At 52.5% G+C, this 27103-nt stretch overlaps 1 protein-coding gene across 1 annotated transcript in view; it reads right to left on the bottom strand.

The window, feature by feature from the left end:
* HSPG2 (heparan sulfate proteoglycan 2) overlaps positions 1-27103 on the bottom strand; it is a 281820-nt gene that overhangs the window by 191140 nt on the left and 63577 nt on the right. The window contains 6 exon segments of the mRNA XM_075328538.1: positions 23346-23395; positions 23660-23746; positions 23826-23947; positions 24023-24136; positions 24221-24332; positions 24408-24526. Coding sequence (XP_075184653.1) covers positions 23346-23395; positions 23660-23746; positions 23826-23947; positions 24023-24136; positions 24221-24332; positions 24408-24526 — 604 coding nt within the window.

The following is a 27103-nucleotide window of genomic DNA, read 5'->3' on the forward strand; positions in this document are numbered from 1 at the left end:
GGACACTCCTTGTACAGAGCACCAGTAAAAGAAAATCTTCCACTTCCGTGGTAGATCTTAGCAGACGTGGGCGTCATAGCCTGTCTCATGGTGGCAACGACCCCTTGGGATAATCCTGAGGACACTAGGATCTAGGACGCAATGGCCACACAGTAGGTTCAGGGCCGTAGAATTCAGATGGAAAAACGGCCCTTGGGACAGTAAGTCTGGCCGGTCTGGTAGTGCCCACGGTTGACCGACCGTGAGATGCCTGTCGCCAGAGCTCTTTGATCGTCATGAAAACCGGGACCTTGCTGTTGTGCCGATTCGTGAAACCCGTCCGGGTGCAGAGACCATTCTCCTGCGTCCACGCCCTGGTGACTGAGGAAGTCTGCTTCCCAGTTTTCTACGCCCGGGATGTGAACTGCGGATATGGTGTATGCTCTGTCTTCCACCCCTAGCAGAATCCGGCGGACTTCCTGGGAGGCTCGCCGACTGCATAGTCCGCCTTGGTGGTTGATGTATGCCACCGCTGTGGATTGTCCGACTGAATTCGGATCTGTTTGCCTTCCAGCCACTGCAGGAAGTCTTGCAGGGCAATATACACTGCCCAGAGCTCCAGACAATTGATCTGAAGAGTGGACTCCTCTAAAGAGAGTCCTTGAACGTCTGAGAAAGGGGGACGTTCCTGTGTAGGGACATCGACTTCCCCTCCCATTAGCGAAGAATGTTCTATTGAAGTGGACGCAGATGAAACTGCGTGAAAGGGACTGCCTCTGGATGAGGTGTCTCCTTGAAGGAGAGACTGCACCCCCGTCTGTAGTGACCGCTGTTTGTCCAGTGGAAGCTTCACCATCGCTGAGAGAGTGTGAAACCCCAAGCTAAGATATGCCAGCGATTGGGTTTAACTTTGAAAAGTTGAGGACCCACCCGAAACTCTGGGAAGTCTCCAGCGCCATGTTCAGGCTGTGTTGGCATGCCTCTTAAAAGAGTGCCTTGACAGGTAGATGGTCTAAGTAAAGCTGGTGTCACACATAACGACGACGACAACGACGTCGCTGCTACGTCACCATTTTCTGTGACGTTGCAGCGACGTCCCGTCGCTGTCGCTGTGTGTGACATCCAGCAACGACCTGGCCCCTGCTGTGAGGTCGCCGGTCGTTGCTGAATGTCCAGCTTCATTTTTTGGTCGTCACTCTCCCGCTGTGACACACACATCGCTGTGTGTGACAGCGAGAGAGCGACGAAATGAAGCGAGCAGGAGCCGGCGTCTGGCAGCTGCGAAGCTGTAACCAGCGTAAACATCGGGTAACCAAGGGAAGACCTTTCCCTAGTTACCCGATATTTACGCTGGTTACCAGCCTCCGCTCTTGCTGCCAGCGCCGGCTCCTGCACTGTGACATGTGGCTGCAGTATGCATCGGGTTAATTAACCCGATGTGTGCTGCAGGAGAGCAAGGAGCCAGCGCTAAGCGCGGCTCCCTGCTCTCTGAACTGTGACATGTAGCTGCAGCACACATCGGGTTAATTAACCCGATGTGTGCTGCAGGAGAGCAAGGAGCCAGCGCTAAGCGCGGCTCCCTGCTCTCTGAACATGTAGCACAGCGACCTTATGATCGCTGCTTCTGCTGTGATTGACAGCTAAGCAGCGATCATAACAGCGACTTACAAGGTCGCTGTTACGTCACCGAAAATGGTGACGTAACAGCGACGTCGTTGTCGCTGTCGTTTAGTGTGACACCAGCTTAAGGGATCACAGGGTGACCCTGAGAGTGCGGGAGTGGTCCCACTGCTGCCATGAACTTGGTGAAAACCCGTGGGGCTGTCGCCAGACCGAAGGGTAGGGCTACGAACCGAAGATGCTCGTCTTCAATAACGAATCGTAGCAAACGCCGGTGCTCTGGAGCAATCGGCACGTGGAGATAAGCATCCTGATGTCTATTGATGCTAGGAAATCTCCTTGAGACATTGAGGCAATGACGGAGCGGAGGGATTCCATCCGGAACCGCCTGGTTTTCACGTGCTTGTTGAGCAGTTTAAGGTCCAGAACGGAACGGAAGGAGTCGTCCTATTTTGTCACCCCGACCAGATCGGAGTAAAAAGAGTCTCTTGTTCCTGAGGAGGAACCGGGATTACGACTCCTACTGCCTGCAGAAGAGCCTCGGCTCGGCCGGTGAGGAAGTTTTTGCGACAAACTGTCTCTCACCCACCGGCCATTGACCTGTGGCAGTTAAATGTCGCTAAAGCGGGGGAGTCTGCCACTGACCGCGGACGCGGAGAGAGAGGGCTGAAAGTCATGAGGAAACCGCCTTGGTAGCGGTTCCTCCGGCTGCCTTCTCCGGGCGCGATTGAGCCCGCCAGGAACCTGCGCCCCTCTGAGCCTTTTGAGTCCTGTTGGACGAGGGCAATTGGGACGTGCCCGAGCCTGGGAAGGACCGAAACCTCGACTGTCCCTTCTCCTGATGGGTCTTGTTTGATAGCTGGGGTAAGGAAGAATCCGTACCCTTGGACAGTTGAATGATTTAATCCAACCGCTCACGAAACAGTCTGTCACCAGATAAAGGCAATCTGGTTAAGCACTTTTGTGGAAGCAGCATCTGCTCCAATCCCTTAACACTAGGAGCGTAACAACACGGAGTTGGCGGACGCCACTGACGTACGGCTCGTAGAGTCCAGGACAGCATAAACAGCTTGAGTCGCAATGCCGACATTGCGAGGTGAAGGACGCTACTGCGGCCAAGATGTACATGTGACCGCGTCCCTCTGCGCAATACTAGCTGAAATAGCTTGGAGTGCCTCTATGGCTGCGAATGCCGGGGCAACCGACCCGCCGATAGCTTCATAGACAGATTGCAACCAGAGGGCTATCTGTCTGTCAATGGCATCTTTAAGTGAAGTCCCATCTTCCACTGCAACTATAGATCTAGCCGCAAGCCTGGAGATTGGGGGATCCACCCTTGGAGCGCTTGAGCACGTCAGGGGGGAAGAGACAACGCGTATCCTCAATACGGTTGGAGAAAACGCTTAACGGGATAAGCGTGGTGTTCCTGGACTGCTTCTCTGGAGTCAGAGTGACCAGAAAAGTACTCAATATACGCTTGAGATACCGAAATAGGGATTTCTTCTGCTGTGAAGCTGACCCCTCCAGTGGAGGAGTTGAGGGAGAAATACCCAACCTTCCATTGATGGACGCTATAAGATTATTCACTATAGCGTCACCATCCGGTGCATCCGGATTGAGAGCGGTCTCAGGATCAGAGTCCTGAACAGCTACGTCTGCATCATCATACAGAGAGTACTGTGATGAAGTCGAGGGCCGTTCTTAGGGAGCTCGCTTAGGCCGTCTGGGACTGTCGTCCGTGTCAGAGCCTGCACCCTGGGATGCATGGGACCCTCCTGGAGCCATGATTTGTTTCGAAATCAGGGTGGCCAGGGGCATTGAATCAACATTGCCCAAGGTCTGTCTGGACTGCAAAGTCTGTAAGATGTTAGTCATAGTCACAGACAATATATCAGCGGAAACTGCAACTCCGTCCCTGTCCCTGGACAGGGATCACAGGTGGTTCTTTTGGCCACCTGTAGCAGAGACCCCGTTGAGTAATTGCACACACTGGGGGTCCTGGAACAGTATCGCATGCAGTACAAGCAGCATAGAAAGCCTGTGCCTTGGCACCCATGCTGTTTTTTTTTTTTTTTTTTTTTCTTCGCTGTTGCTGTCTAGCCATCTAGGAGCATTAGCCAAGAATAGCGACCGTACAGTGCAATGTATGGCATACAAGCATGAAGTACAATAAACACTTCAGCACATGCAGTACGAGGAGCATAGAAAGCCTGTGCCTTGGCACCTTTGCTTTTCTGCTGCCGTTGTCTAGTTATTCAGGAGCATTAGCCAAGAAAAGCGACATACAGTGAATGTATAGCATACAAGCATGAAAATAACCACTGCAGCACATGCAATCCAAGCAGCATTGAAAGCTTGTGCCTTAGCACCCTTGCTTTTCTGCTGCTGTTGTCTAGTCATCAAGGAGCATAAGCCAAGAATAGCGACATGCAGTGAATGTACAAGCATGAAAATAAACTCTGCAGTACATGCAATCCAAGCAGCATTGAAAGCTTGTGCCTTAGCACCATTGCTGTTTGCTGCCGCTGTCTAGCCATCTAGGCGGGTAGACAGCCAAGAATAGCCCTTACAGTGCAATGTAAAGCATACAAGCATAAAGGACACATGACACTGCAGCACATGCAAGACAAGCAGCATATAGAGTCTGTGCTTTAGCACCCCTGATCTTTTGCTGCTGTTTCTAGGTCTGCATCCTGAATAGCGACCGTACAAAAGTACAACAGGACACTTCGGCATTAGTGGGTCAGCACTTTAGTTGCCGCTTACCGCCCGCACAAAAGCGGGTGTGTGGCGCCGGAATCCTGTGCTGGCAGCTCAGCGCTTGTCTCCGTTTTCCCGCTCTGCGTGCCGGAATGGCTGCCGGCGTCCAGAGGAGAGGGGCGGGCCGAGGGCGTGCCCGAGACAAGAGCGGGAACCCGGCGCCCACTGTGTCTAGTGAAGGGGGCTGGAGAATGCAAATAAGGCTCCAGCCCTCGGCGCTGCTATAGAACAGCGTCTCTCCCTTTCCCTGAGTGACAGGGTGGGGGCGGGAACGAAGCGGCGCTAGGCCGCAAAAGCCGGGGACTAAAGTTAGAAGCGCCGCCGCCGTAAAAGCGCGGTCGGCGCGTCCCCGGCGCACTACAAGTCGCAGCTGCGCCGCCGCTCCAGGGGCGGTCGGCGCGGCGGTCCCCACACGTAAAGTCCCCCAGTAATCTGCAGGGACTATAAGCCCAGCGCACAGCGCTACAGTCCCCGGCGCACTAGCACACCCAGCAAGCCTGGAGTGTGCGTGGCCTGCCATACGGGGACACAGAGTACCTGAAAGTTGCAGGGCCTTGTCCCTGAACGGCACTCCCGCTCCACATCCAGCAGGTTCTATGGGTCTGTGGATGGAGCCCGGCCTCAGGGCTTGGTGGCCGGAAAGATCCCACTTCCTCAGAGCCCCTCAGGGGGATGGGGAAGGAAAACAGCATGTGGGCTCCAGCCTCCGTACCAGCAATAGGTACCTCAACCTTACAAACCGCAAGTGGGGTGAGAAGGGAGCATGCTGGGGGCCCTAGTATGGGCCCTCTTTTCTTCCATCCGATATAGTCAGCAGCTACTGCTGACTAAACAGTGGAGCTATGCGTGGATGTGTGCCTCCTTCGCACAAAGCAGAAAACTGGTGAGCCAGTGATCCCACTGGGGGTGTATAGCCAGAAGGGGAGGGGCCTTACACTTTTTAGTGTAATTGCTTTGTGTGGCCTCCGGAGGGCAGTGCTATACACCCAATCGTCTGGGTCTCCCAATGGAGCGCCGAAGAAATAGAATGTATTAACAAAAATGTATTCTGCACACAAAAACCACAAAACAAATAGATAGAAATGTGATTATTAAAAGGCAAAAACTAAGCTAATAAAAGCATTTCACAACATATATTTCATCACCACAGATATTCCACACAGATTTAACTAAAATTGGCCAGGTAATGTGCCCCGTCTGTCTCTTTCCCCGGTCTGTCTCTTTCCCCGGTCTGTCTCTTTCCCAGGTCTGTCTCTTTCCCAGGTCTGTCTCTTTCCCAGGTCTGTCTCTTTCCCAGGTCTGTCTCCCTGTCTCTTTGTCTGTGTCTTTTCCTGTCTGTCTCTTTCCCTGTCTGCCTGTCTCGGTCTGTCTCTTTCCTTGTCTGTCTCTATTTCTCTGTTGCTTTCCCCGTCTATCTCTATCAAGGTCTGTGTCTTTCCCCATCTATCTTTGTCTCTCTGGCTGTCTCCTCCTTCCTGTCTGCATGTCTGTCTCTTTCCAGGTCTGTCTCTTTCCCCGTCTGTCTCTGTCTGTCTCTGTCACCGTCTGTCTCTGTCACCGTCTGTCTCTGTCTGTCTCTTTCACCGTCTGTCTCTGTCTGTCTCTTTCACCGTCTGTCTCTGTCTGTCTGTCTCCGTCTGTCTCTGTCTGTCTCTGTCTCCGTCTGTCTCTGTCTGTCTCTTTCACCGTCTGTCTCTGTCTGTCTCTTTCACCGTCTGTCTCCGTCTGTCTCTTTCACCGTCTGTCTCCGTCTGTCTCTTTCACCGTCTGTCTCCGTCACCGTCTGTCTCCGTCACCGTCTGTCTCCGTCACCGTCTGTCTCCGTCACCGTCTGTCTCCGTCACCGTCTGTCTCCGTCACCGTCTGTCTCCGTCACCGTCTGTCTCCGTCACCGTCTGTCTCCGTCACCGTCTGTCTCCGTCACCGTCTGTCTCCGTCACCGTCTGTCTCCGTCACCGTCTGTCTCCGTCACCGTCTGTCTCTGTCACCGTCTGTCTCTTTCACCGTCTGTCTCTTTCACCGTCTGTCTCTTTCACCGTCTGTCTCTTTCACCGTCTGTCTCTGTCTGTCTCTTTTACAGTCTGTCTCTGTCTCTTTCCCTATCTCTGTCTGACTGTCTGACTCTCTGTCTGTCTCTGTCTCTCTCTCTGTTTCTGTCTCTCTCTGTTTCTGTCTCTCTCTGTTTCTGTCTCTCTCTGTGTCTGTCTTTCTCTTTCTCTCTCTCTGTTTCTGTCTCTCTCTGTCTCTCTCTCTGTCTCTCTCTCTGTCTGTCTCTCTCTCTGTCTCTCTCTCTGTCTCTCTCTCTGTCTCTCTCTCTGTCTCTCTCTCTGTCTCTTTTTTATTATGTGTGTAATTTTTCATCATGTATTAATAAAGATATAATTTTCAGTGACCTTTTAGTTCGGTTTCTTCTTCTTTTTGGTATGGGCTGTCTCTCTCTCTGTGTCTGTCTCTGTGTCTGTCTCTCTCTCTCTGTCTGTCTCTCTCTGTCTCTCTGTCTATCTCTCTCTGTCTGTCTCTCTGTGTCTCTATCTGTGTCTCTGTCTGTCTGTCTGTCTCTATCCATCTCCCCACCGACATCTTATTACCTCACATATAAGCTTCTTATACTATGAATGTCTTTTGTTCCTATAGCAACCAATCACAGCTCCTACTAATGACCTGTAGTTCCAGGCTCCACTTACTTTAATAGAGGCATGTTTTATGGAGAGTAACTGTAAAGCACAGGGTTAAGTTTTCCTGTCAAAACATAGTCTACGACGTTCCCTGGGTCACATGAGGCGTCTGTGCAAAATTTCGTGATTGTAAATGCGACGGTGCGGATACACTTTTCGTTTCACTTTTTCCCCATTATGTAGATAGGGGCAAAATTGATTGGTAAATTGGAACGTGCGGGGTTAAAATTTCGCCTCTCAACATAGCCTATGACACTCTCGGGGTCCAGACGTGTGAGTGTGCAACATATTGTGGCTGTAGCTGCGACGGTGCAGATGACAGACACAGACACACACAGACACACACATATACACACACCACACATACACACACACACATATACACACATACATACACACACACACCACACACACCACACACACACATATACACACATACATACACACACACACCACACACACACCACACACAACACACACACATACACACACTCATACACACACACACATACACACACACACACATAGCTTTATATATTAGATATACAGTATATACATACACAGCAGTGAGTAGTCTGCAGTATATACAGCTCTGGCAAAAAAATAAGAGACCACTTCCAGATTGTCAGTTTTTCTGATCATTCTCTTTATATTTCTGAGTAAAATGTGAATTGTTCTTTATTCTATAATCACTGATGACGTCTCCCAATTTCCAGCAATAAATTCTGTATTTATTGTCTGACAATGAGAAATGGTGAAAATAACAGAACAATGCACAGAATGCACAGAATGCACAGGAGGCACAGGAGGCACAGGATGCACAGGAGGCACAGGATGCACAGGAGGCACAGGATGCACAGGAGGCACAGGATGCACAGAATGCCCAAGATGCACAGAATGCACAGGATGCACAGGAGGCCCAGGATGCACAGAATGCCCAAGATGCACAGAATGCACAGGATGCACAGAATGCACAGGATGCACAGAATGCCCAAGATGCACAGAATGCACAGGATGCACAGGATGCACAGAATGCACAGGATGCACAGGATGCACAGAATGCCCAAGATGCACAGGATGCACAGAATGCACAGGATGCACAGAATGCACAGAATGCCCAAGATGCACAGAATGCACAGGATGCACAGGAGGCCCAGGATGCACAGAATGCACAGAATGCCCAAGATGCACAGAATGCACAGGATGCACAGGATGCACAGAATGCACAGGATGCACAGGATGCACAGAATGCCCAAGATGCACAGAATGCACAGAATGCACAGGATGCACAGAATGCACAGAATGCCCAAGATGCACAGAATGCACAGGATGCACAGGAGGCCCAGGATGCACAGAATGCACAGAATGCCCAAGATGCACAGAATGCACAGGATGCACAGGATGCACAGGATGCCCAAGATGCACAGAATGCACAGGATGCACAGAATGCCCAAGATGCACAGAATGCACAGAATGCACAGGATGCACAGAATGCACAGGATGCACAGAATGCACAGGATGCACAGGATGCACAGGATGCACAGGATGCACAGGATGCACAGAATGCACAGGATGCACAGAATGCACAGAATGCACAGAGGATGCACAGAATACACAGGAGGCACAGAATGCCCAAGATGCACAGAATGCACAGAATGCACAGGATGCACAGAATGCACAGGATGCACAGGATGCACAGGATGCACAGGATGCACAGAATGCACAGAATGCACAGAATGCACAGGATGCACAGAATGCACAGAATGCACAGAATGCACAGAGGATGCACAGAATGCACAGAATGCCCAAGATGCACAGAATGCACAGGATGCACAGAATGCCCAGGATGCACAGAATGCCCAGGATGCACAGAATGCCCAGGATGCACAGGATGCACAGAATGCACAGGATGCACAGAATGCCCAGGATGCACAGGATGCACAGAATGCCCAGGATGCACAGAATGCACAGAATGCCCAGGATGCACAGAATGCACAGGATGCACAGGATGCACAGAATGCCCAGGATGCACAGGATGCACAGGATGCACAGGAGGCACAGGAGGCACAGGAGGCACAGAATGCACAGGATGCCCAAGATGCACAGGATGCACAGAATGCACAGGATGCACAGAATGCCCAAGATGCACAGAATGCACAGAATGCACAGGAGGCCCAGGAGGCCCAGAATGCACAAGATGCACAGAATGCACAGGATGCACAGGATGCACAGAATGCACAGGATGCACAGGACGCACAGAATGCCCAAGATGCACAGAATGCACAGAATGCACAGGATGCACAGAATGCCCAAGATGCACAGAATGCACAGGATGCACAGGAGGCCCAGGATGCACAGAATGCACAGAATGCCCAAGATGCACAGAATGCACAGGATGCACAGAATGCACAGGATGCACAGGATGCACAGGATGCACAGAATGCCCAAGATGCACAGAATGCACAGGATGCACAGAATGCCCAAGATGCACAGAATGCACAGAATGCACAGGATGCACAGAATGCACAGGATGCACAGGATGCACAGAATGCACAGAATGCACAGAATGCACAGAATGCACAGGATGCACAGGATGCACAGGATGCACAGAATGCACAGAGGATGCACAGAATGCCCAGAATGCCCAGAATGCCCAAGATGCACAGAATGCACAGGATGCACAGAATGCCCAGGATGCACAGAATGCCCAGGATGCACAGAATGCACAGGATGCACAGAATGCACAGGATGCACAGGATGCACAGGATGCACAGAATGCCCAGAATGCCCAGGATGCACAGAATGCACAGGATGCACAGAATGCACAGAATGCCCAGGATGCACAGGATGCACAGGATGCACAGAATGCCCAGGATGCACAGAATGCACAGGATGCACAGGATGCACAGGATGCACAGAATGCACAGAATGCACAGGAGGCACAGGATACACAGAATGCACAGGATGCACAGAATGCCCAGGATGCACAGAATGCCCAGGATGCACAGAATGCACAGAATGCACAGGATGCACAGGATGCACAGGATGCACAGGATGCACAGCGCTTTCACCTCAAATAATGCAAAGAAAACAAGGTCATCATCATTTACACAACAATATAATAATGTTTTACCTCAGGAAGATTCAGGAATCAATATTCTGTGGAATAACCAGGATGTATAATCCCAGCTTTCCTGCGTCCTGGCCGCTTTCCTCCGGACTATCACACGGCTTTTGGGTGATCTTATGCCACTCCTGGTGCAGAAATGTAAGCAGTTCTTTGTTTGATGGCTTGTGACTATCCATCTTCCTCTTGATTACATTCCAGAGGTTTTCAATGGGGTTCAGGTCTGGAGATTGGGCGGCCATGACAGGGTTTTGATGTGGTGGTCCTTCATCCACACATTGATGGACCTAGCTGTGTGGCATGGTGCATTGTCCTGCTGGTAAACCAGTCCTCAGAGTTGGGGAACATTGCCTGAGCAGAAGGAAGCAGCTGTTCTTCCAGGATAACCTTGTATGCGGCTCGATTCATACGTCCTTCACAAAGTTTAATCTGCCCAATTTCTAGAGTAAGGTCATCTTCTCCGAGGAGTCTAATTTTCAGCTTTGCCCAATCCCTGGTCGTCTGCTGGTTAGACGGAGACCTGGAGAGGCATACAAGGCACGGTGTCTTGCACCCACTGTGAAATTTGGTCGATGATCGGTGATGATCTGGGGATGCTTCAGCAAGGCTGGGATTGGGCAGATTAAACTTTGTGAAGGACGTATGACTCAAGCCGCCTACAAGGTTATCCTGGAAAACAGCTGCTTCTTCTGCTCAGGCAATGTTCCCCAACTCTGAGGACTGGTTTACCAGCAGGACAATGCACCATGCCACACAGCTAGGTCCATCAATGTGTGGATGAAGGACCACCACATCAAAACCCTGTCATGGCCAGCCCAGTCTCCAGACCTGAACCCCATTGAAAACCTCTGGAATGTAATCAAGAGGAAGATGGATAGTCACAAGCCATCAAACACAGAAGAACTGCTTACATTTCTGCACCAGGAGGGGCATAAGATCACCCAGAACCAGTGTGATAGACTGGAGGAAAGCGGCCAAGACGCAGGAAAGCCGGGATTATACATCATGGTTATTCCGCAAAATATTGATTCCTGAGTCTTCCTGAGGTAAAAAACATTATTATATTGTTGTGTAAATGATGAGGAACTTGTTTTCTTTGCATTATTTGAGGTGAAAGCGCTGTGCATCCTGTGCAGTCTGTGCCTCCTGTGCATTCTGTGCATCCTGTGCAATCTGTGCAGCCTGTGCATTCTGTGCCTCCTGGGCATTCTGTGCATCCTGTGCAATCTGTGTAGCCTGTGCATCCTGTGCATTCTGTTCATCCTGTGCATCCTGTGCAGTCTGTGCCTCCTGTGCAGTCTGTGCCTCCTGTGCAGTCTGTGCCTCCTGTGCATCCTGTGCAGTCTGTGCCTCCTGTGCCTCCTGGGCATTCTGTGCATCCTGTGCCTCCTGTGCAGTCTGTGCCTCCTGTGCCTCCTGGGCATTCTGTGCATCCTGTGCCTCCTGTGCAGTCTGTGCCTCCTGGGCATTCTGTGCATCCTGTGCCTCCTGGGCATTCTGTGCATCCTGTGCCTCCTGTGCATCCTGTGCCTCCTGTGCATCCTGTGCCTCCTGGGCATTCTGTGCATCCTGGGCATTCTGTGCATCCTGTGCCTCCTGTGCTTCCTGTGCAGTCTGTGCCTCCTGTGCATCCTGTGCCTCCTGGGCATTCTGTGCATCCTGTGCCTCCTGGGCATTCTGCGCATCCTGTGCCTCCTGTGCATTCTGTGCCTCCTGTGCATCCTGTACATCCTGTGCCTCCTGTGCATTCTGTGCCTCCTGTGCATTCTGTGCCTCCTGTGCATTCTGTGCCTCCTGTGCATTCTGTGCATCCTGTGCCTCCTGTGCATCCTGTGCCTCCTGGGCATTCTGTGCATCCTGTGCCTCCTGTGCTTCCTGTGCAGTCTGTGCCTCCTGTGCATCCTGTGCCTCCTGGGCATTCTGTGCATCCTGTGCCTCCTGTGCATTCTGCGCATCCTGTGCCTCCTGTGCATTCTGTGCCTCCTGTGCATCCTGTACATCCTGTGCATTCTGTGCCTCCTGTGCATTCTGTGCCTCCTGTGCCTCCTGTGCATTCTGTGCCTCCTGTGCATTCTGTGCCTCCTGTGCATTCTGTGCCTCCTGTGCCTCCTGTGCATTCTGTGCCTCCTGTGCATTCTGTGCCTCCTGTGCCTCCTGTGCATCCTGTGCATGCTGTGCCTCCTGTGCATTCTGTGCATCCTGTGCATCCTGTGCCTCCTGTGCATTCTGTGCCTCCTGTGCCTCCTGTGCATTCTGTGCATTCTGTGCATCCTGTGCCTCCTGTGCATTCTGTGCCTCCTGTGCATTCTGTGCATTCTGTGCCTCCTGTGCATTCTGTGCCTCCTGTGCCTCCTGTGCATCCTGTGCCTCCTGTGCATTCTGTGCATCCTGTGCATTCTGTGCCTCCTGTGCATTCTGTGCATCCTGTGCCTCCTGTGCATTCTGTGCATCCTGTGCATTCTGTGCATCCTGTGCCTCCTGTGCCTCCTGTGCATCCTGTGCCTCCTGTGCATTCTGTGCATCCTGTGCATTCTGTGCATCCTGTGCATTCTGTGCCTCCTGTGCATTCTGTGCATCCTGTGCCTCCTGTGCATTCTGTGCATCCTGTGCATCCTGTGCCTCCTGTGCATTCTGTGCATCCTGTGCATTCTGTGCCTCCTGTGCATTCTGTGCATCCTGTGCCTCCTGTGCCTCCTGTGCATTCTGTGCATCCTGTGCATTCTGTGCCTCCTGTGCATTCTGTGCATCCTGTGCATCCTGTGCCTCCTGTGCATTCTGTGCATCCTGTGCATTCTGTGCCTCCTGTGCATTCTGTGCATCCTGTGCCTTCTGTGCATCCTGTGCCTCCTGTGCATTCTGTGCATCCTGTGCATTCTGTGCATCCTGTGCCTCCTGTGCATTCTGTGCCTCCTGTGCATCCTGTGCATTCTGTGCATTCTGTGCCTCCTGTGCATTCTGTGCATCCTGTGCCTCCTGTGCATTCTGTGCCTCCTGTGCATCCTGTGCATCCTGTGCCTCCTGTGCATTCTGTGCATCCTGTGCATTCTGTGCCTCCTGTGCATTCTGTGCATCCTGTGCCTCCTGTGCATTCTGTGCATCCTGTGCATTCTGTGCATCCTGTGCATTCTGTGCATCCTGTGCCTCCTGTGCATTCTGTGCATCCTGTGCCTCCTGTGCATTCTGTGCCTCCTGTGCATCCTGTGCATTCTGTGCCTCCTGTGCCTCCTGTGCATTCTGTGCCTCCTGTGCATCCTGTGCATTCTGTGCCTCCTGTGCATTCTGTGCCTCCTGTGCATCCTGTGCCTCCTGTGCCTCCTGTGCATTCTGTGCCTCCTGTGCCTCCTGTGCATTCTGTGCCTCCTGTGCCTCCTGTGCCTCCTGTGCCTCCTGTGCCTCCTGTGCATTCTGTGCCTCCTGTGCCTCCTGTGCATCCTGTGCATTGTTCTGTTATTTTCACCATTTCTCATTGTCAGACAATAAATACAGAATTTATTGCTGGAAATTGGGAGACGTCGTCAGTGATTATAGAATAAAGAACAATTCACATTTTACTCAGAAATATAAAGAGAATGATCAGAAAAACTGATAACTGTGCAGACTATATACACCCAGCACACACTATATACACCCAGCACACACTATATACACCCAGCACACACTATACACACCCATCACACACTATACACACCCAGCACACACTATACACACCCAGCACACACTATACACACCCAGCACACACTATATACACCCAGCACACACTATACACACCCAGCACACACTATATACACCCAGCACACACTATATACACCCAGCACACACTATATACACCCAGCACACACTATATACACCCAGCACACACTATACACACCCAGCACACACTATACACACCCAGCACACACTATACACACCCAGCACACACTATATACACCCAGCACACACTATATACACCCAGCACACACTATATACACCCAGCACACACTATATACACCCAGCACACACTATATACACCCATCACACACTATACACACCCAGCACACACTATATACACCCAGCACACACTATATACACCCAGCACACACTATATACACCCATGTCACAAACCACCGGGGGGGTCACTCAGAAATCCCCCGCGCTGGCTACCAGTACGTCACAATCGGGGGGTAACAAGTGGGGGTCACCCCTCCTTTATACCTCCCGACCGACAGACAGAGCACGTGATGCGCTCTCTAGCGCCCCTCTTATAGTCAGGCCAATTATGGAATTGCCCGACAATAAGCAAGGAGGCCGCTATACTACTTATGCCGATTATTGAAGGGTCCCCGGTGAGAGTAAGGTATATATTCCCCCGACCTCCGCGGGCGGAATATATAAAATCTCCCCGAATCTCACTGGCCTCCCCACAATAATCCTTGGCACAACTCGCTGCCACCAACCGCTTCACGGTAACTATTAGCCGAACACACAGACGTGGGATTCAAGATCGAGATAACAGAACAGCCCAAGATTAATTATATAATTTAATCAGCCTAAAGCACACTAGAAACTACAATATATACAATAGGGAATCTACAGAATATACATATGTCAGAGTACAGTTACAAGCAAAGAATGGGTTACAAACAGGCATACACAGTTCCAGCAGTTACCTTGTTGCGTCTGGCCACAGGGGGGCGCTGTAGACCAGGTTTCTAGGAACTCCCGCAGATGTTTCCTGCACGTGACCCCCAGCGAAAGAACACTGGAAAATGGCCGAAGTAGGGTTATCAACCTGGGCAGATCCAGGTCCCCTCCTACCTTAGTGACCTCACAGGGAGCACTGCTCCACCCCTGGCTGGAGTTATGGACAAAATCCACAACATGGAATATGGCCATAACTTTGCCTGGGAACGTCGTAGGCGGACGCCAATGCTCTCATTGTGACAGTTATGAATTTAGCTACAGAACGAGGGGACTCATGACCTGTCTGCCAGTTCCCCATTGGCTGATATCACGCCTGGGGCATTTCCCAATGTCCTGCTCCCATAAAAAGGGTGTGCCGGCATCGTCCGCATGCGGAGACACCATTTTTATGGTTGCCATATTTATCGGAAATATGGCTTGCGAGATATGAACCATTTTTTACTGGAGTTGTTCTGTCTGCTAGTTCCATAGCCTTGCTAATGAGATACAACTCTTGTTACAGGGTGACGGCAGGGAGTCATCCTGTGTCCATTGTTCCCACACCACCTCATCTCCATATCACAGGACATGGCCATGGAGGTGTAAGTGGAACACTGAGAACAAGAAGGGAGGGGGCACTGCCAGGGAGTGATGAGGGATTATGACTGGAGTCATAATTCACCTTCATATCCCGGGATTTGCCTCACACCTCCCCCCTTTTGAGGGCGCTAGGGGGCAGCACACTCCGGTGTTCCCCCGTGCGCCCGTCCGCGACCTCTCCTTGTCGGGACAGCCCGTCTGCGTTACCGTGGTCACGGCCCCTTTTGTGGCGAATGGTGAAGTTGTATTGCTGGAGCGCAAGGCTCCATCGCAACAATCGCCCATTCGTCCCAGAGACGGCGTGCAACCAGCTGAGGGGATTGTGGTCCGTCTCCACGATGAAGTGGCGCCCGTATAGATAGGGTTGCAGACGCTGCAGGGCCCACACTATGGCCAGGCACTCCTTCTCCATCGTGGAATAGGCAACTTCCCTTGGTAACAGCTTCCTGCTCAGGTACAAGACTGGGTGCTCTTGGCTCGCAGAGTCCACCTGGCTGAGCACCGCACCGAGGCCGAAGTCACTGGCGTCGGTCTGTACTACAAACGGCCGCGTGAAGTCGGCTGCCTGTAGCACGGGCGGGCTGGACAGGGCGTCCTTTAGGGCCCGGAAGGCTGTCTCGCAGTCCATTGGACAATCGACTGCAGAGGGCAGCTTCTTCTTGGTGAGGTCCGTCAAGGGCTTTGCCAGGCTACTATAGCATGGAACAAACCTCCTATAGTACCCAGCGGTCCCCAAGAAGGACATCACCTGCTTCTTGGTCCTGGGGGTGGGCCAGGATGCGATGGCTTCCACTTTCTCAGGCTCGGGCTTCAGTGTTCTCCCACCTACCCGGTGACCGAGGTACTGGACCTCGCTCATGGCCAGCTGACACTTTCCCGGCTTGATGGTCAAACCTGCCCGGTGGATCCGCCTGAGCACCTGTGCTAGATGCTCTAGGTGGTCCTCCCAGGTGGGACTGAAGACGGCAATGTCATCCAGGTACGCGGCCGCGTACCCTTCAAGTCCCTTGAGCAGGGTGTTGACCATCCGCTGGAAAGTGGCAGGGGCATTCCTCATCCCGAATGGCATCACCGTGGACTCGTACAGTCCAAATGGGGTAATAAAGGCAGAGCGTTCCCTGGCCTTGCGAGTCAGGGGGATCTGCCAATATCCCCGGCTCAGATCCATGATGGTCAGGTACTGAGCCCCGGCCAACTGATCGAGCAGGTCATCGATGCGTGGCAGAGATACTAGTGGGGCTTTGGGGTGTGGCCCCGCCTTCCCCACTCTCTGACAGGTTTCACACGAACGGCAGTAGGCAGCCACATCGGCCCCCATTTTTGGCCAGTAGAAATGCTGGTTTAACCTGGCCTTGGTCTTAGCGATCCCTAGGTGTCCGGCCATCGGAATCTCATGTGCGATCCGCAACAACTCCGTCCGGAACGGATAGGGTACCACCAACTGTCGGTCCCTGGGCCACGCCTCCGGTGAACCCTGCTGGACCGTGGCCCGGTACAGCCGTCCTTGGTCCCAGACCACTCGCTCCGGGTCCGAGTCCGGCTGTGCCGCCTGCTCCTTAAGAGCTTTCAGGCTGTCGTCAGCTTCTAACGCTGCCTGAAACCCCTGACTAGATGTGGCCAGAATCGACGAGACTGTCACATCTTCGGTCAGTACCCCGGGACCTGTGTCCTGGCCTCCACCTGACTCGGCTGCCACTTGGTCAGAAGGGGAAGAGCTATCGGACCTCCGGGAGGCCCCTTGGCTTCCAGCACTCCCACTGCGGGTGACAGCGGCCACAGCCGCTGCGACCGTGGGTCGTGCCTGCTCCTCCTCCGTTCCTGACCAAGTCGCCGGTTCAGGCAGACCTACCTGGCTTCCTGACACCCCGGTTGTGGGGGAACCATGCACCGAGATCTTACCTGGGAGCACTTCCGCTCCTGGACCGGCCCCAATCTCACCTGCCTGTTCCCCCCCTGCAGCAACAGAACCCCGCTGTGAAATCTCTGGGGACCCCACATTTGCTGTGGTAGCCCCCACCCCACACACTGGTCCTCCCCCTGCAGCACCCTGCTCTCTGCTTATCCCTGCAGAGGGCAACAGATCCCAGCTCACAGGCTGGTTACTTGTAGAGGCATTGTCACACCTTTCTCTGACCCCCTCCCCTCCTGTCACAGCTGCAGCTGCGTGTGTGTCTATGGTGTCTATGCAAGCAGAAATATCAGAGTTCACTCCCTCCTCCCTTACATCATTCATAGATAACACATTAACATTGTCCGGAGGCATGTCAGTACTGGCTGAAGGTTCAGCCCTTGGTTGGGGCCCAAACTGGGAGGTTATCTGCCCCAAATCTGTCCCAAGTAACACGTTTGCAGGGATCCGATCAGTTACCCCCACCTCCCTCACCCCTCGCCCTGCGCCCCAGTCCACATAAATGTCAGCAACAGGCAGCGCCGGGTCAATGCCTCCAATCCCGGAGACAGCGAGGGTTTTTCCAGGGATCAAGTCTTGGGGGGACACCATCTCAGGCCGCACCAGAGTCACCTCCGAGGCGCTGTCTCGCAGTCCTATGGTCACAGACCGGCCGACGGTGACAGGTTGGAAGCTGTCCAGGGACCTACCACCACCCCCACCCACACAATACACCTTGGGCGGCCCTTGGGACGGGGACGGAGCCGGGGCCTTGGGACGCTGAGGGCACATGGCCTTGAAGTGTCCAGGTAGGTTGCACTGGTGGCACCGTCTTGGTTCCGCCACGGGCCTGGAGAGGGGAGTTGAGGGGGACACCCCCTGCAGTCTAGGGGCAGGTGGGGCAGTCGCAGAATTCATCTTACCCCCTCTCCAGGTGCTGCTGGTGGCCGCTCTCCTGGCCTCAGGGACCCGGTTGTTGGTGTAGTCATCGGCAAGGGCAGCTGTAGCCGTGGACCCCTTTGGCTTCTGGTCTCGGATGAACTGGCGGAGATCCTCAGGGCAGTTCCACAAGAGTTGCTCCGTGATGAACAAGTCCAGGATCTCCGGTCCGGTGGAAAGCTGCAGGCCTTGGGTCCAGTGGTCGGCAGCTCGGGCAAGTGCCCGCCGGTGGTCAGCCCAGGAGTCCGTTGGTCCCTTCTGTAGGCTCCGGAACTTCTTGCGGTAGGACTCTGGAGTGAGGTTGTACTGTTGGATCAGGGCCCGCTTGATGGTGTCGTAGCCCTGATCTGCCTCAGCAGGCAAGTCCCCAAGGATATCCAGGGCCTTACCCCTTAAACGGGGGGTCAGGTATTTGGCCCACTGGTCCTTGTCCAGATGGTGCTGCAGGCAAGTCCGTTCAAAAGCAGTCAAGAAAGAGTCCAAGTCTCCATCCTTCTCCAGCACTGGGAAGTCCTCAACACGGACCTTTGGAAGTTTGGTGTCTCGAAGGTCACGTGTGGCTGATGAGGGCCGGAGCTGAGCTAGCTGCAGCTGGTAGTCACGGTCTGCCTGTCGCTCTCGCTCTTCACGCGCTGCCTGCCGCTCTCGCTCCGCAGCCTCACGCTCTGCGTGCCGCTCCGCAGCCTCAGCGTCACGCGCTGCCTGCCGCTCTGCCCTGCGCTCTGCCAGGAGTTCCTTGTAGCCCTTCTGGTCTCCAGCCTGGAGAAGGGCCATAGCCATTTGAAGAAGGCTATCCGAGCCTCCCAGGCTCGGTGGAATGGCACGTGGTGATCTGCGGCACGCTGCAGAGCTAGGCGATTCACTGTCCCTTTCAGAGCGGAGGGCTGGCATCTGGCTCGTTGAGGAACCTTGGGTGAGCTCCTCCCCATCTTGTCCAGCAGTGCCAGGTTGCGCAATGTCCTCGGCAGAACGGTTTTCTGGCGTCGAGCTCCTGGAGGACTCGTGGGCAACCTCCTCATTGCTGTCCACAGCACCGTCCTCCCTCTCTTCGGCTCCTGCCTTAGCATTGGCCAGTTGCATAGCTCTGCTCCTGGTGCCATCAGCCATTCTTGCAGACTTTTGGTCACTGACACAGAACTGACACCTGATGCCTCCACACACCTTACAGTATCTGCACTCTGACACTCTAGTGTTGAGCTAGTCTGAAGACCCCAGCAGCCACAGCTGCTGCAGGCAGTCTTTAGTGTCTGGGAGTATGGGTCTCACACTCACACACACTATTATCTCGATCCCACCGCTTGCCACCAATATGTCACAAACCACCGGGGGGGTCACTCAGAAATCCCCCGCGCTGGCTACCAGTACGTCACAATCGGGGGGTAACAAGTGGGGGTCACCCCTCCTTTATACCTCCCGACCGACAGACAGAGCACGTGATGCGCTCTCTAGCGCCCCTCTTATAGTCAGGCCAATTATGGAATTGCCCGACAATAAGCAAGGAGGCCGCTATACTACTTATGCCGATTATTGAAGGGTCCCCGGTGAGAGTAAGGTATATATTCCCCCGACCTCCGCGGGCGGAATATATAAAATCTCCCCGAATCTCACTGGCCTCCCCACAATAATCCTTGGCACAATTCGCTGCCACCAACCGATTTACGGTAACTATTAGCCGAACACACAGACGTGGGATTCAAGATCGAGATAACAGAACAGCCCAAGATTAATTATATAATTTAATCAGCCTAAAGCACACTAGAACTACAATATATACAATAGGGAATCTACAGAATATACATATGTCAGAGTACAGTTACAATCAAAGCATGGGTTACAAACAGGCATACACAGTTCCAGCAGTTACCTTGTTGCGTCTGGCCACAGGGGGGCGCTGTAGACCAGGTTTCTAGGAACTCCCGCAGATGTTTCCTGCACGTGACCCCCAGCGAAAGAACACTGGAAAATGGCCGAAGTAGGGTTATCAACCTGGGCAGATCCAGGTCCCCTCCTACCTTCGTGACCTCAGAGGGAGCACTGCTCCACCCCTGGCTTGAGTTATGGACAAAATCCACAACATGGAATATGGCCATAACTTTGCCTGGGAGCGTCGTAGGCGGACGCCAATGCTCTCATTGTGACAGTTATGAATTTAGCTACAGAACGAGGGGACTCATGACCTGTCTGCCAGTTCCCCATTGGCTGATATCACGCCTGGGGCATTTCCCAATGTCCTGCTCCCATAAAAAGGGTGTGCCGGCATCGTCCGCATGCGGAGACACCATTTTTATGGTTGCCATATTTATCGGAAATATGGCTTGCGAGATATGAACCATTTTTTACTGGAGTCGTTCTGTCTGCTAGTTCCATAGCCTTGCTAATGAGATACAACTCTTGTTACAGGGTGACGGCAGGGAGTCATCCTGTGTCCATTGTTCCCACACCACCTCATCTCCATATCACAGGACATGGCCATGGAGGTGTAAGTGGAACACTGAGAACAAGAAGGGAGGGGGCACTGCCAGGGAGTGATGAGGGATTATGACTGGAGTCATAATTCACCTTCATATCCCGGGATTTGCCTCACAACCCAGCACACACTATATACACCCAGCACACACTATACACACCCAGCACACACTATATACACCCAGCACACACTATACACACCCAGCACACACTATATACACCCAGCACACACTATATACACCCAGCACACACTATATACACCCAGCACACACTATATACACCCAGCACACACTATATACACCCATCACACACTATACACACCCAGCACACACTATATACACCCAGCACACACTATATACACCCAGCACACACTATATACACCCAGCACACACTATATACACCCAGCACACACTATATACACCCAGCACACACTATACACACCCAGCACACACTATACACACCCAGCACACACTATACACACCCAGCACACACTATACACACCCAGCACACACTATATACACCCAGCACACACTATATACACCCAGCACACACTATATACACCCAGCACACACTATATACACCCAGCACACACTATATACACCCAGCACACACTATATACACCCAGCACACACTATATACACCCAGCACACACTATATACACCCAGCACACACTATATACACCCAGCACACACTATATACACCCAGCACACACTATATACACCCAGCACACACTATATACACCCAGCACACACTATATACACCCAGCACACACTATATACACCCAGCACACACTATATACACCCAGCACACACTATATACACCCAGCACACACTATATGCACCCAGCACACACTATATGCACCCAGCACACACTATATGCACCCAGCACACACTATATGCACCCAGCACACACTATATGCACCCAGCACACACTATATGCACCCAGCACACACTATATGCACCCAGCACACACTATATGCACCCAGCACACACTATATGCACCCAGCACACACTATATACACCCAGCACACACTATATACACCCAGCACACACTATATACACCCAGCACACACTATATACACCCAGCACACACTATATACACCCAGCACACACTATATACACCCAGCACACACTATATACACCCAGCACACACTATATACACCCAGCACACACTATATACACCCAGCACACACTATATACACCCAGCACACACTATATACACCCAGCACACACTATATACACCCAGCACACACTATATACACCCAGCACACACTATATACACCCAGCACACACTATATACACCCAGCACACACTATATACACCCAGCACACACTATATACACCCAGCACACACTATATACACCCAGCACACACTATATACACCCAGCACACACTATATACACCCAGCACACACTATATACACCCAGCACACACTATATACACCCAGCACACACTATATACACCCAGCACACACTATATACACCCAGCACACACTATATACACCCAGCACACACTATATACACCCAGCACACACTATATACACCCAGCACACACTATATACACCCAGCACACACTATATACACCCAGCACACACTATACACACCCAGCACACACTATACACACCCAGCACACACTATACACACCCAGCACACACTATATACACCCAGCACACACTATATACACCCAGCACACACTATATACACCCAGCACACACTATACACACCCAGCACACACTATATACACCCAGCACACACTATATACACCCAGCACACACTATATACACCCAGCACACACTATATACACCCAGCACACACTATATACACCCAGCACACACTATATACACCCAGCACACACTATACACACCCAGCACACACTATATACACCCAGCACACACTATACACACCCAGCACACACTATACACACCCAGCACACACTATATACACCCAGCACACACTATATACACCCAGCACACACTATATACACCCAGCACACACTATATACACCCAGCACACACTATACACACCCAGCACACACTATATACACCCAGCACACACTATATACACCCAGCACACACTATATACACCCAGCACACACTATACACACCCAGCACACACTATATACACCCAGCACACACTATATACACCCAGCACACACTATATACACCCAGCACACACTATATACACCCAGCACACACTATATACACCCAGCACACACTATATACACCCAGCACACACTATATACACCCAGCACACACTATATACATCCATCACACACTATATACATCCATCACACACTATATACACCCAGCACACACTATATACACCCAGCACACACTATATACACCCAGCACACACTATATACACCCAGCACACAGAATATACATCCATCACACACTATATACACCCAGCACACACTATATACACCCAGCACACACTATATACACCCAGCACACACTATATACACCCAGCACACACTATATACACCCAGCACACAGTATATACATCCATCACACACTATATACATCCATCACACACTATATACATCCAGCACTAGCGGACTGGCCGGTGTGGACAGCACATCCTTGGCCACGATCACACAGGCCACGTGTCACTGCTCGGGGGTCCGGTGACGTACATGTGCAGGGCTGTCCTCGTGTGGGGTCTCCTCTGTATCCTGGCGCACATCTGTAAGAAGCAGCATTATATTAGTCTCCAACAGAGGCTCATAAAGCCCCCCGCCCATGACCAGCAGACCCCCGACATCCTCCTCGTACAGCCCCCTGCCCATGACCAGCAGACCCCCGACATCCTCCTCGTACAGCCCCCCGCCCATGACCAGCAGACCCCCGACATCCTCCTCGTACAGCCCCCCGCCCATGACCAGCAGACCCCCGACATCCTCCTCGTACAGCCCCCCGCCCATGACCAGCAGACTCCCGACATCCTCACCTCTCACACTGACGCCCAATGGAGCCCGCCGGGCAGGAGTCACACGTGGGCTGACCGTCGTTGTCCAGGAAGCATGTACCGAAGAACCTAACGGGAAGTGACGAGCGAATGTAAGAGACAGGGAAACCCACCCGTCCCCCCCCATTACACGCAGGCAGTAACCTACTGCCCGGATGTGCCTCTACACGGGCACTGCTGGCAGCCCGCAGGGCTCCCTCTCCTTGGGTCTCCATAGTAGCCGGGCGTGCAGCGCTCGCACTTGGCGCCCTCCGTGTTGTGCTGGCAGTTCTGAAACAGAGATCAGTTTCCCGATAAGCGGCGTAATCTGGAGACACGGAGAAGCGGCAGCTCACTGACGCTCACCAGGCATTCTCCGCTCTCCCCATCACACTCGCTGGTGTGGCCCCCGCACTGACAGCGCTCACAGGTGCCCAAGTAAAGTCCACTGGTGGAGCGGGTGAAGCCAATGTCACAGTCCTGGGGGGAAACAACAGGTGAACCAGAGTGCGGCAGCCGCCATTACTGGGCAATGCTAATACACCATGTACAGACTCCACAAACCTGACAGGAGGGCCCTCTGTAGCCAACTGGGCAAACGCACTGCTCCACCTCCACCGCCTGCGGCCGTCCTGAGTAGTGAGGCACCGCAATGTCCATGTGGATGTCCGAGATCCTGGAAATGAAAGCAGCAGAAATGTAAGAGGAGATCGGAGCTCGGGGTCTAGGATCAAAAGTGCCCCACCATTACCTGCTCTCTATCATTTGCTCCGCATAGGACGCCCGGATCATCAAGACATCAACGTCTGCCAGTGCCATCAGTAGGTGCTCACGAGTGGCATCCTGCCCGTCTGTACGTCGCCACAGTCTCTGCCAGAGACAAGCGGAGAAGGTGACGAGGGGCAGAGACGTTACTCAGGAGTCAGTGATCTGTGATTACTGGGGTCTTGTGTGGTTACTGCCGGTGATAGGGGGCAGAGACATTCCTCGGGAGGCATAGTGATCTGTGATTACTGGGGTCTTGTGTGCTTACTGCCGGTGATGAGAGGCAGAGACGTTCCTTAGGAACCATAGTGATCTGTGATTACTGGGGTCTTGTGTGCTTACTGCCGGTGCTGAGAGGCAGAGACGTTACTCAGGAGTCATAGTGATCTGTGATTACTGGGGTCTTGTGTGGTTGCGGTCGGTGATGGGGGGCAGAGACGTTCCTCGGGAGGCATAGTGATCTGTGATTACTGGGGTCTTATCTGGTTACCTCTGGTGATGAGAGGCAGAGACGTTCCTTAGGAACCATAGTGATCTGTGATGACTGGGGTCTTGTATGGTTACGGCCGGTGACAGGGTTAAAAGACGTTCCTCAGAAGCCATAGTGATCTGTGATGACTGGGGTCTTGTATGGTTACGGCCGGTGATGAGAGGCAGAGACGTTCCTCAGGAGTCATATTGATCTGAGATTACTGGGGTCTTATCGGATTACCTCTGGTGACGAGAGGCAGAGACGTTCCTTAGGAGTCATATTGATCTGTGATTACTGGGGTCTTGTATAGTTACGGCCGGTGACAGGGGGCAGAGACGTTCCTCAGGAGTCATAGTGATCTGTGATTACTGGGGTCTTGTGTGGTTGCGGTCGGTGATGGGGGGCAGAGACGTTCCTCGGGAGGCATAGTGATATGTGATTACTGGGGTCTAATCTGGTTACCTCTGGTGACGAGAGGCAGAGACGTTCCTTAGGAACCATAGTGATCTGTGATGACTGGGGTCTTGTATGGTTATGGCCGGTGACAGGGTGCAAAGACGTTCCTCAGGAGTCATAGTGATATGTGATTAATGGGGTCTTGTGTGTTTACTGCCGGTGATGAGAGGCAGAGACGTTCGTCAGGAGCCATAGTGATCTGTGATTACTGGGGTCTTGTGTGCTTACTGCCGGTGCTGAGAGGCAGAGACGTTCGTCAGGAGCCATAGTGATCTGTGATTACTGGGGTCTTATCTGGTTACCTCTGGTGCTGAGAGGCAGAGACGTTCCTCAGGAGTCATAGTGATCTGTGATTACTGGGGTCTTGTGTGTTTACTGCCGGTGATGAGAGGCAGAGACGTTCGTCAGGAGCCATAGTGATCTGTGATTACTGGGGTCTTGTGTGCTTACTGCCGGTGATGAGAGGCAGAGACGTTCGTCAGGAGCCATAGTGATCTGTGATTACTGGGGTCTTGTGTGCTTACTGCCGGTGATGAGAGGCAGAGACGTTCCTCAGGAGTCATAGTGATCTGTGATTAATGGGGTCTTGTGTGTTTACTGCCGGTGATGAGAGGCAGAGACGTTCCTCAGGAGCCATAGTGATCTGTGATTACTGGGGTCTTGTATAGTTACGGCCGGTGACAGGGGGCAGAGACGTTCCTCAGGAGTCATAGTGATCTGTGATTACTGGGGTCTTGTGTGCTTACTGCCGGTGCTGAGAGGCAGAGACGTTCGTCAGGAGTCATAGTGATCTGTGATTAATGGGGTCTTGTGTGTTTACTACCGGTGACAGGGGGCAGAGACGTTCGTCAGGAGCCATAGTGATCTGTGATTACTGGGGTCTTGTGTGTTTACTACCGGTGACAGGGGGCAGAGACGTTCCTCAGGAGTCATAGTGATCTGTGATTACTGGGGTCTTGTGTGTTTACTGCTGGTGACGAGGGGCAGAGACGTTCCTCAGAAGCCATAGTGATCTATGATTAATGGGGTCTTGTGTGTTTACTGCCGGTGATGAGAGGCAGAGACGTTCCTCAGGAGTCATAGTGATCTGTGATTACTGGGGTCTTGTGTGCTTACTGCTGGTGACGAGGGGCAGAGACGTTCCTCAGAAGCCATAGTGATATGTGATTACTGGGGTCTTGTGTGCTTACTGCTGGTGCTGAGAGGCAGAGACGTTCCTCAGGAGTCATAGTGATCTGTGATTAATGGGGTCTTGTGTGCTTACTGCCGGTGATGAGAGGCAGAGACGTTCCTCAGGAGCCATAGTGATCTGTGATTACTGGGGTCTTGTGTGCTTACTGCCGGTGATGAGAGGCAGAGACGTTCCTCAGGAGCCATAGTGATCTGTGATTAATGGGGTCTTGTGTGTTTACTGCCGGTGATGAGAGGCAGAGACGTTCGTCAGGAGCCATAGTGATCTGTGATTACTGGGGTCTTGTGTGCTTACTGCCGGTGATGAGAGGCAGAGACGTTCCTCAGGAGTCATAGTGATCTGTGATTACTGGGGTCTTGTATAGTTACGGCCGGTGGCAGGGGGCAGAGACGTTCCTCAGGAGCCATAGTGATCTGTGATTACTGGGGTCTTGTGTGCTTACTGCCGGTGATGAGAGGCAGAGACGTTCGTCAGGAGCCATAGTGATATGTGATTACTGGGGTTTTATCTGGTTACCTCTGGTGACGAGAGGCAGAGACGTTCCTTAGGAGTCATATTGATC

The sequence above is a fragment of the Anomaloglossus baeobatrachus genome, chromosome 11 (genome assembly GCF_048569485.1).
Source record: "Anomaloglossus baeobatrachus isolate aAnoBae1 chromosome 11, aAnoBae1.hap1, whole genome shotgun sequence".
Classification (NCBI taxonomy): Eukaryota; Metazoa; Chordata; class Amphibia; order Anura; family Aromobatidae; genus Anomaloglossus; species Anomaloglossus baeobatrachus.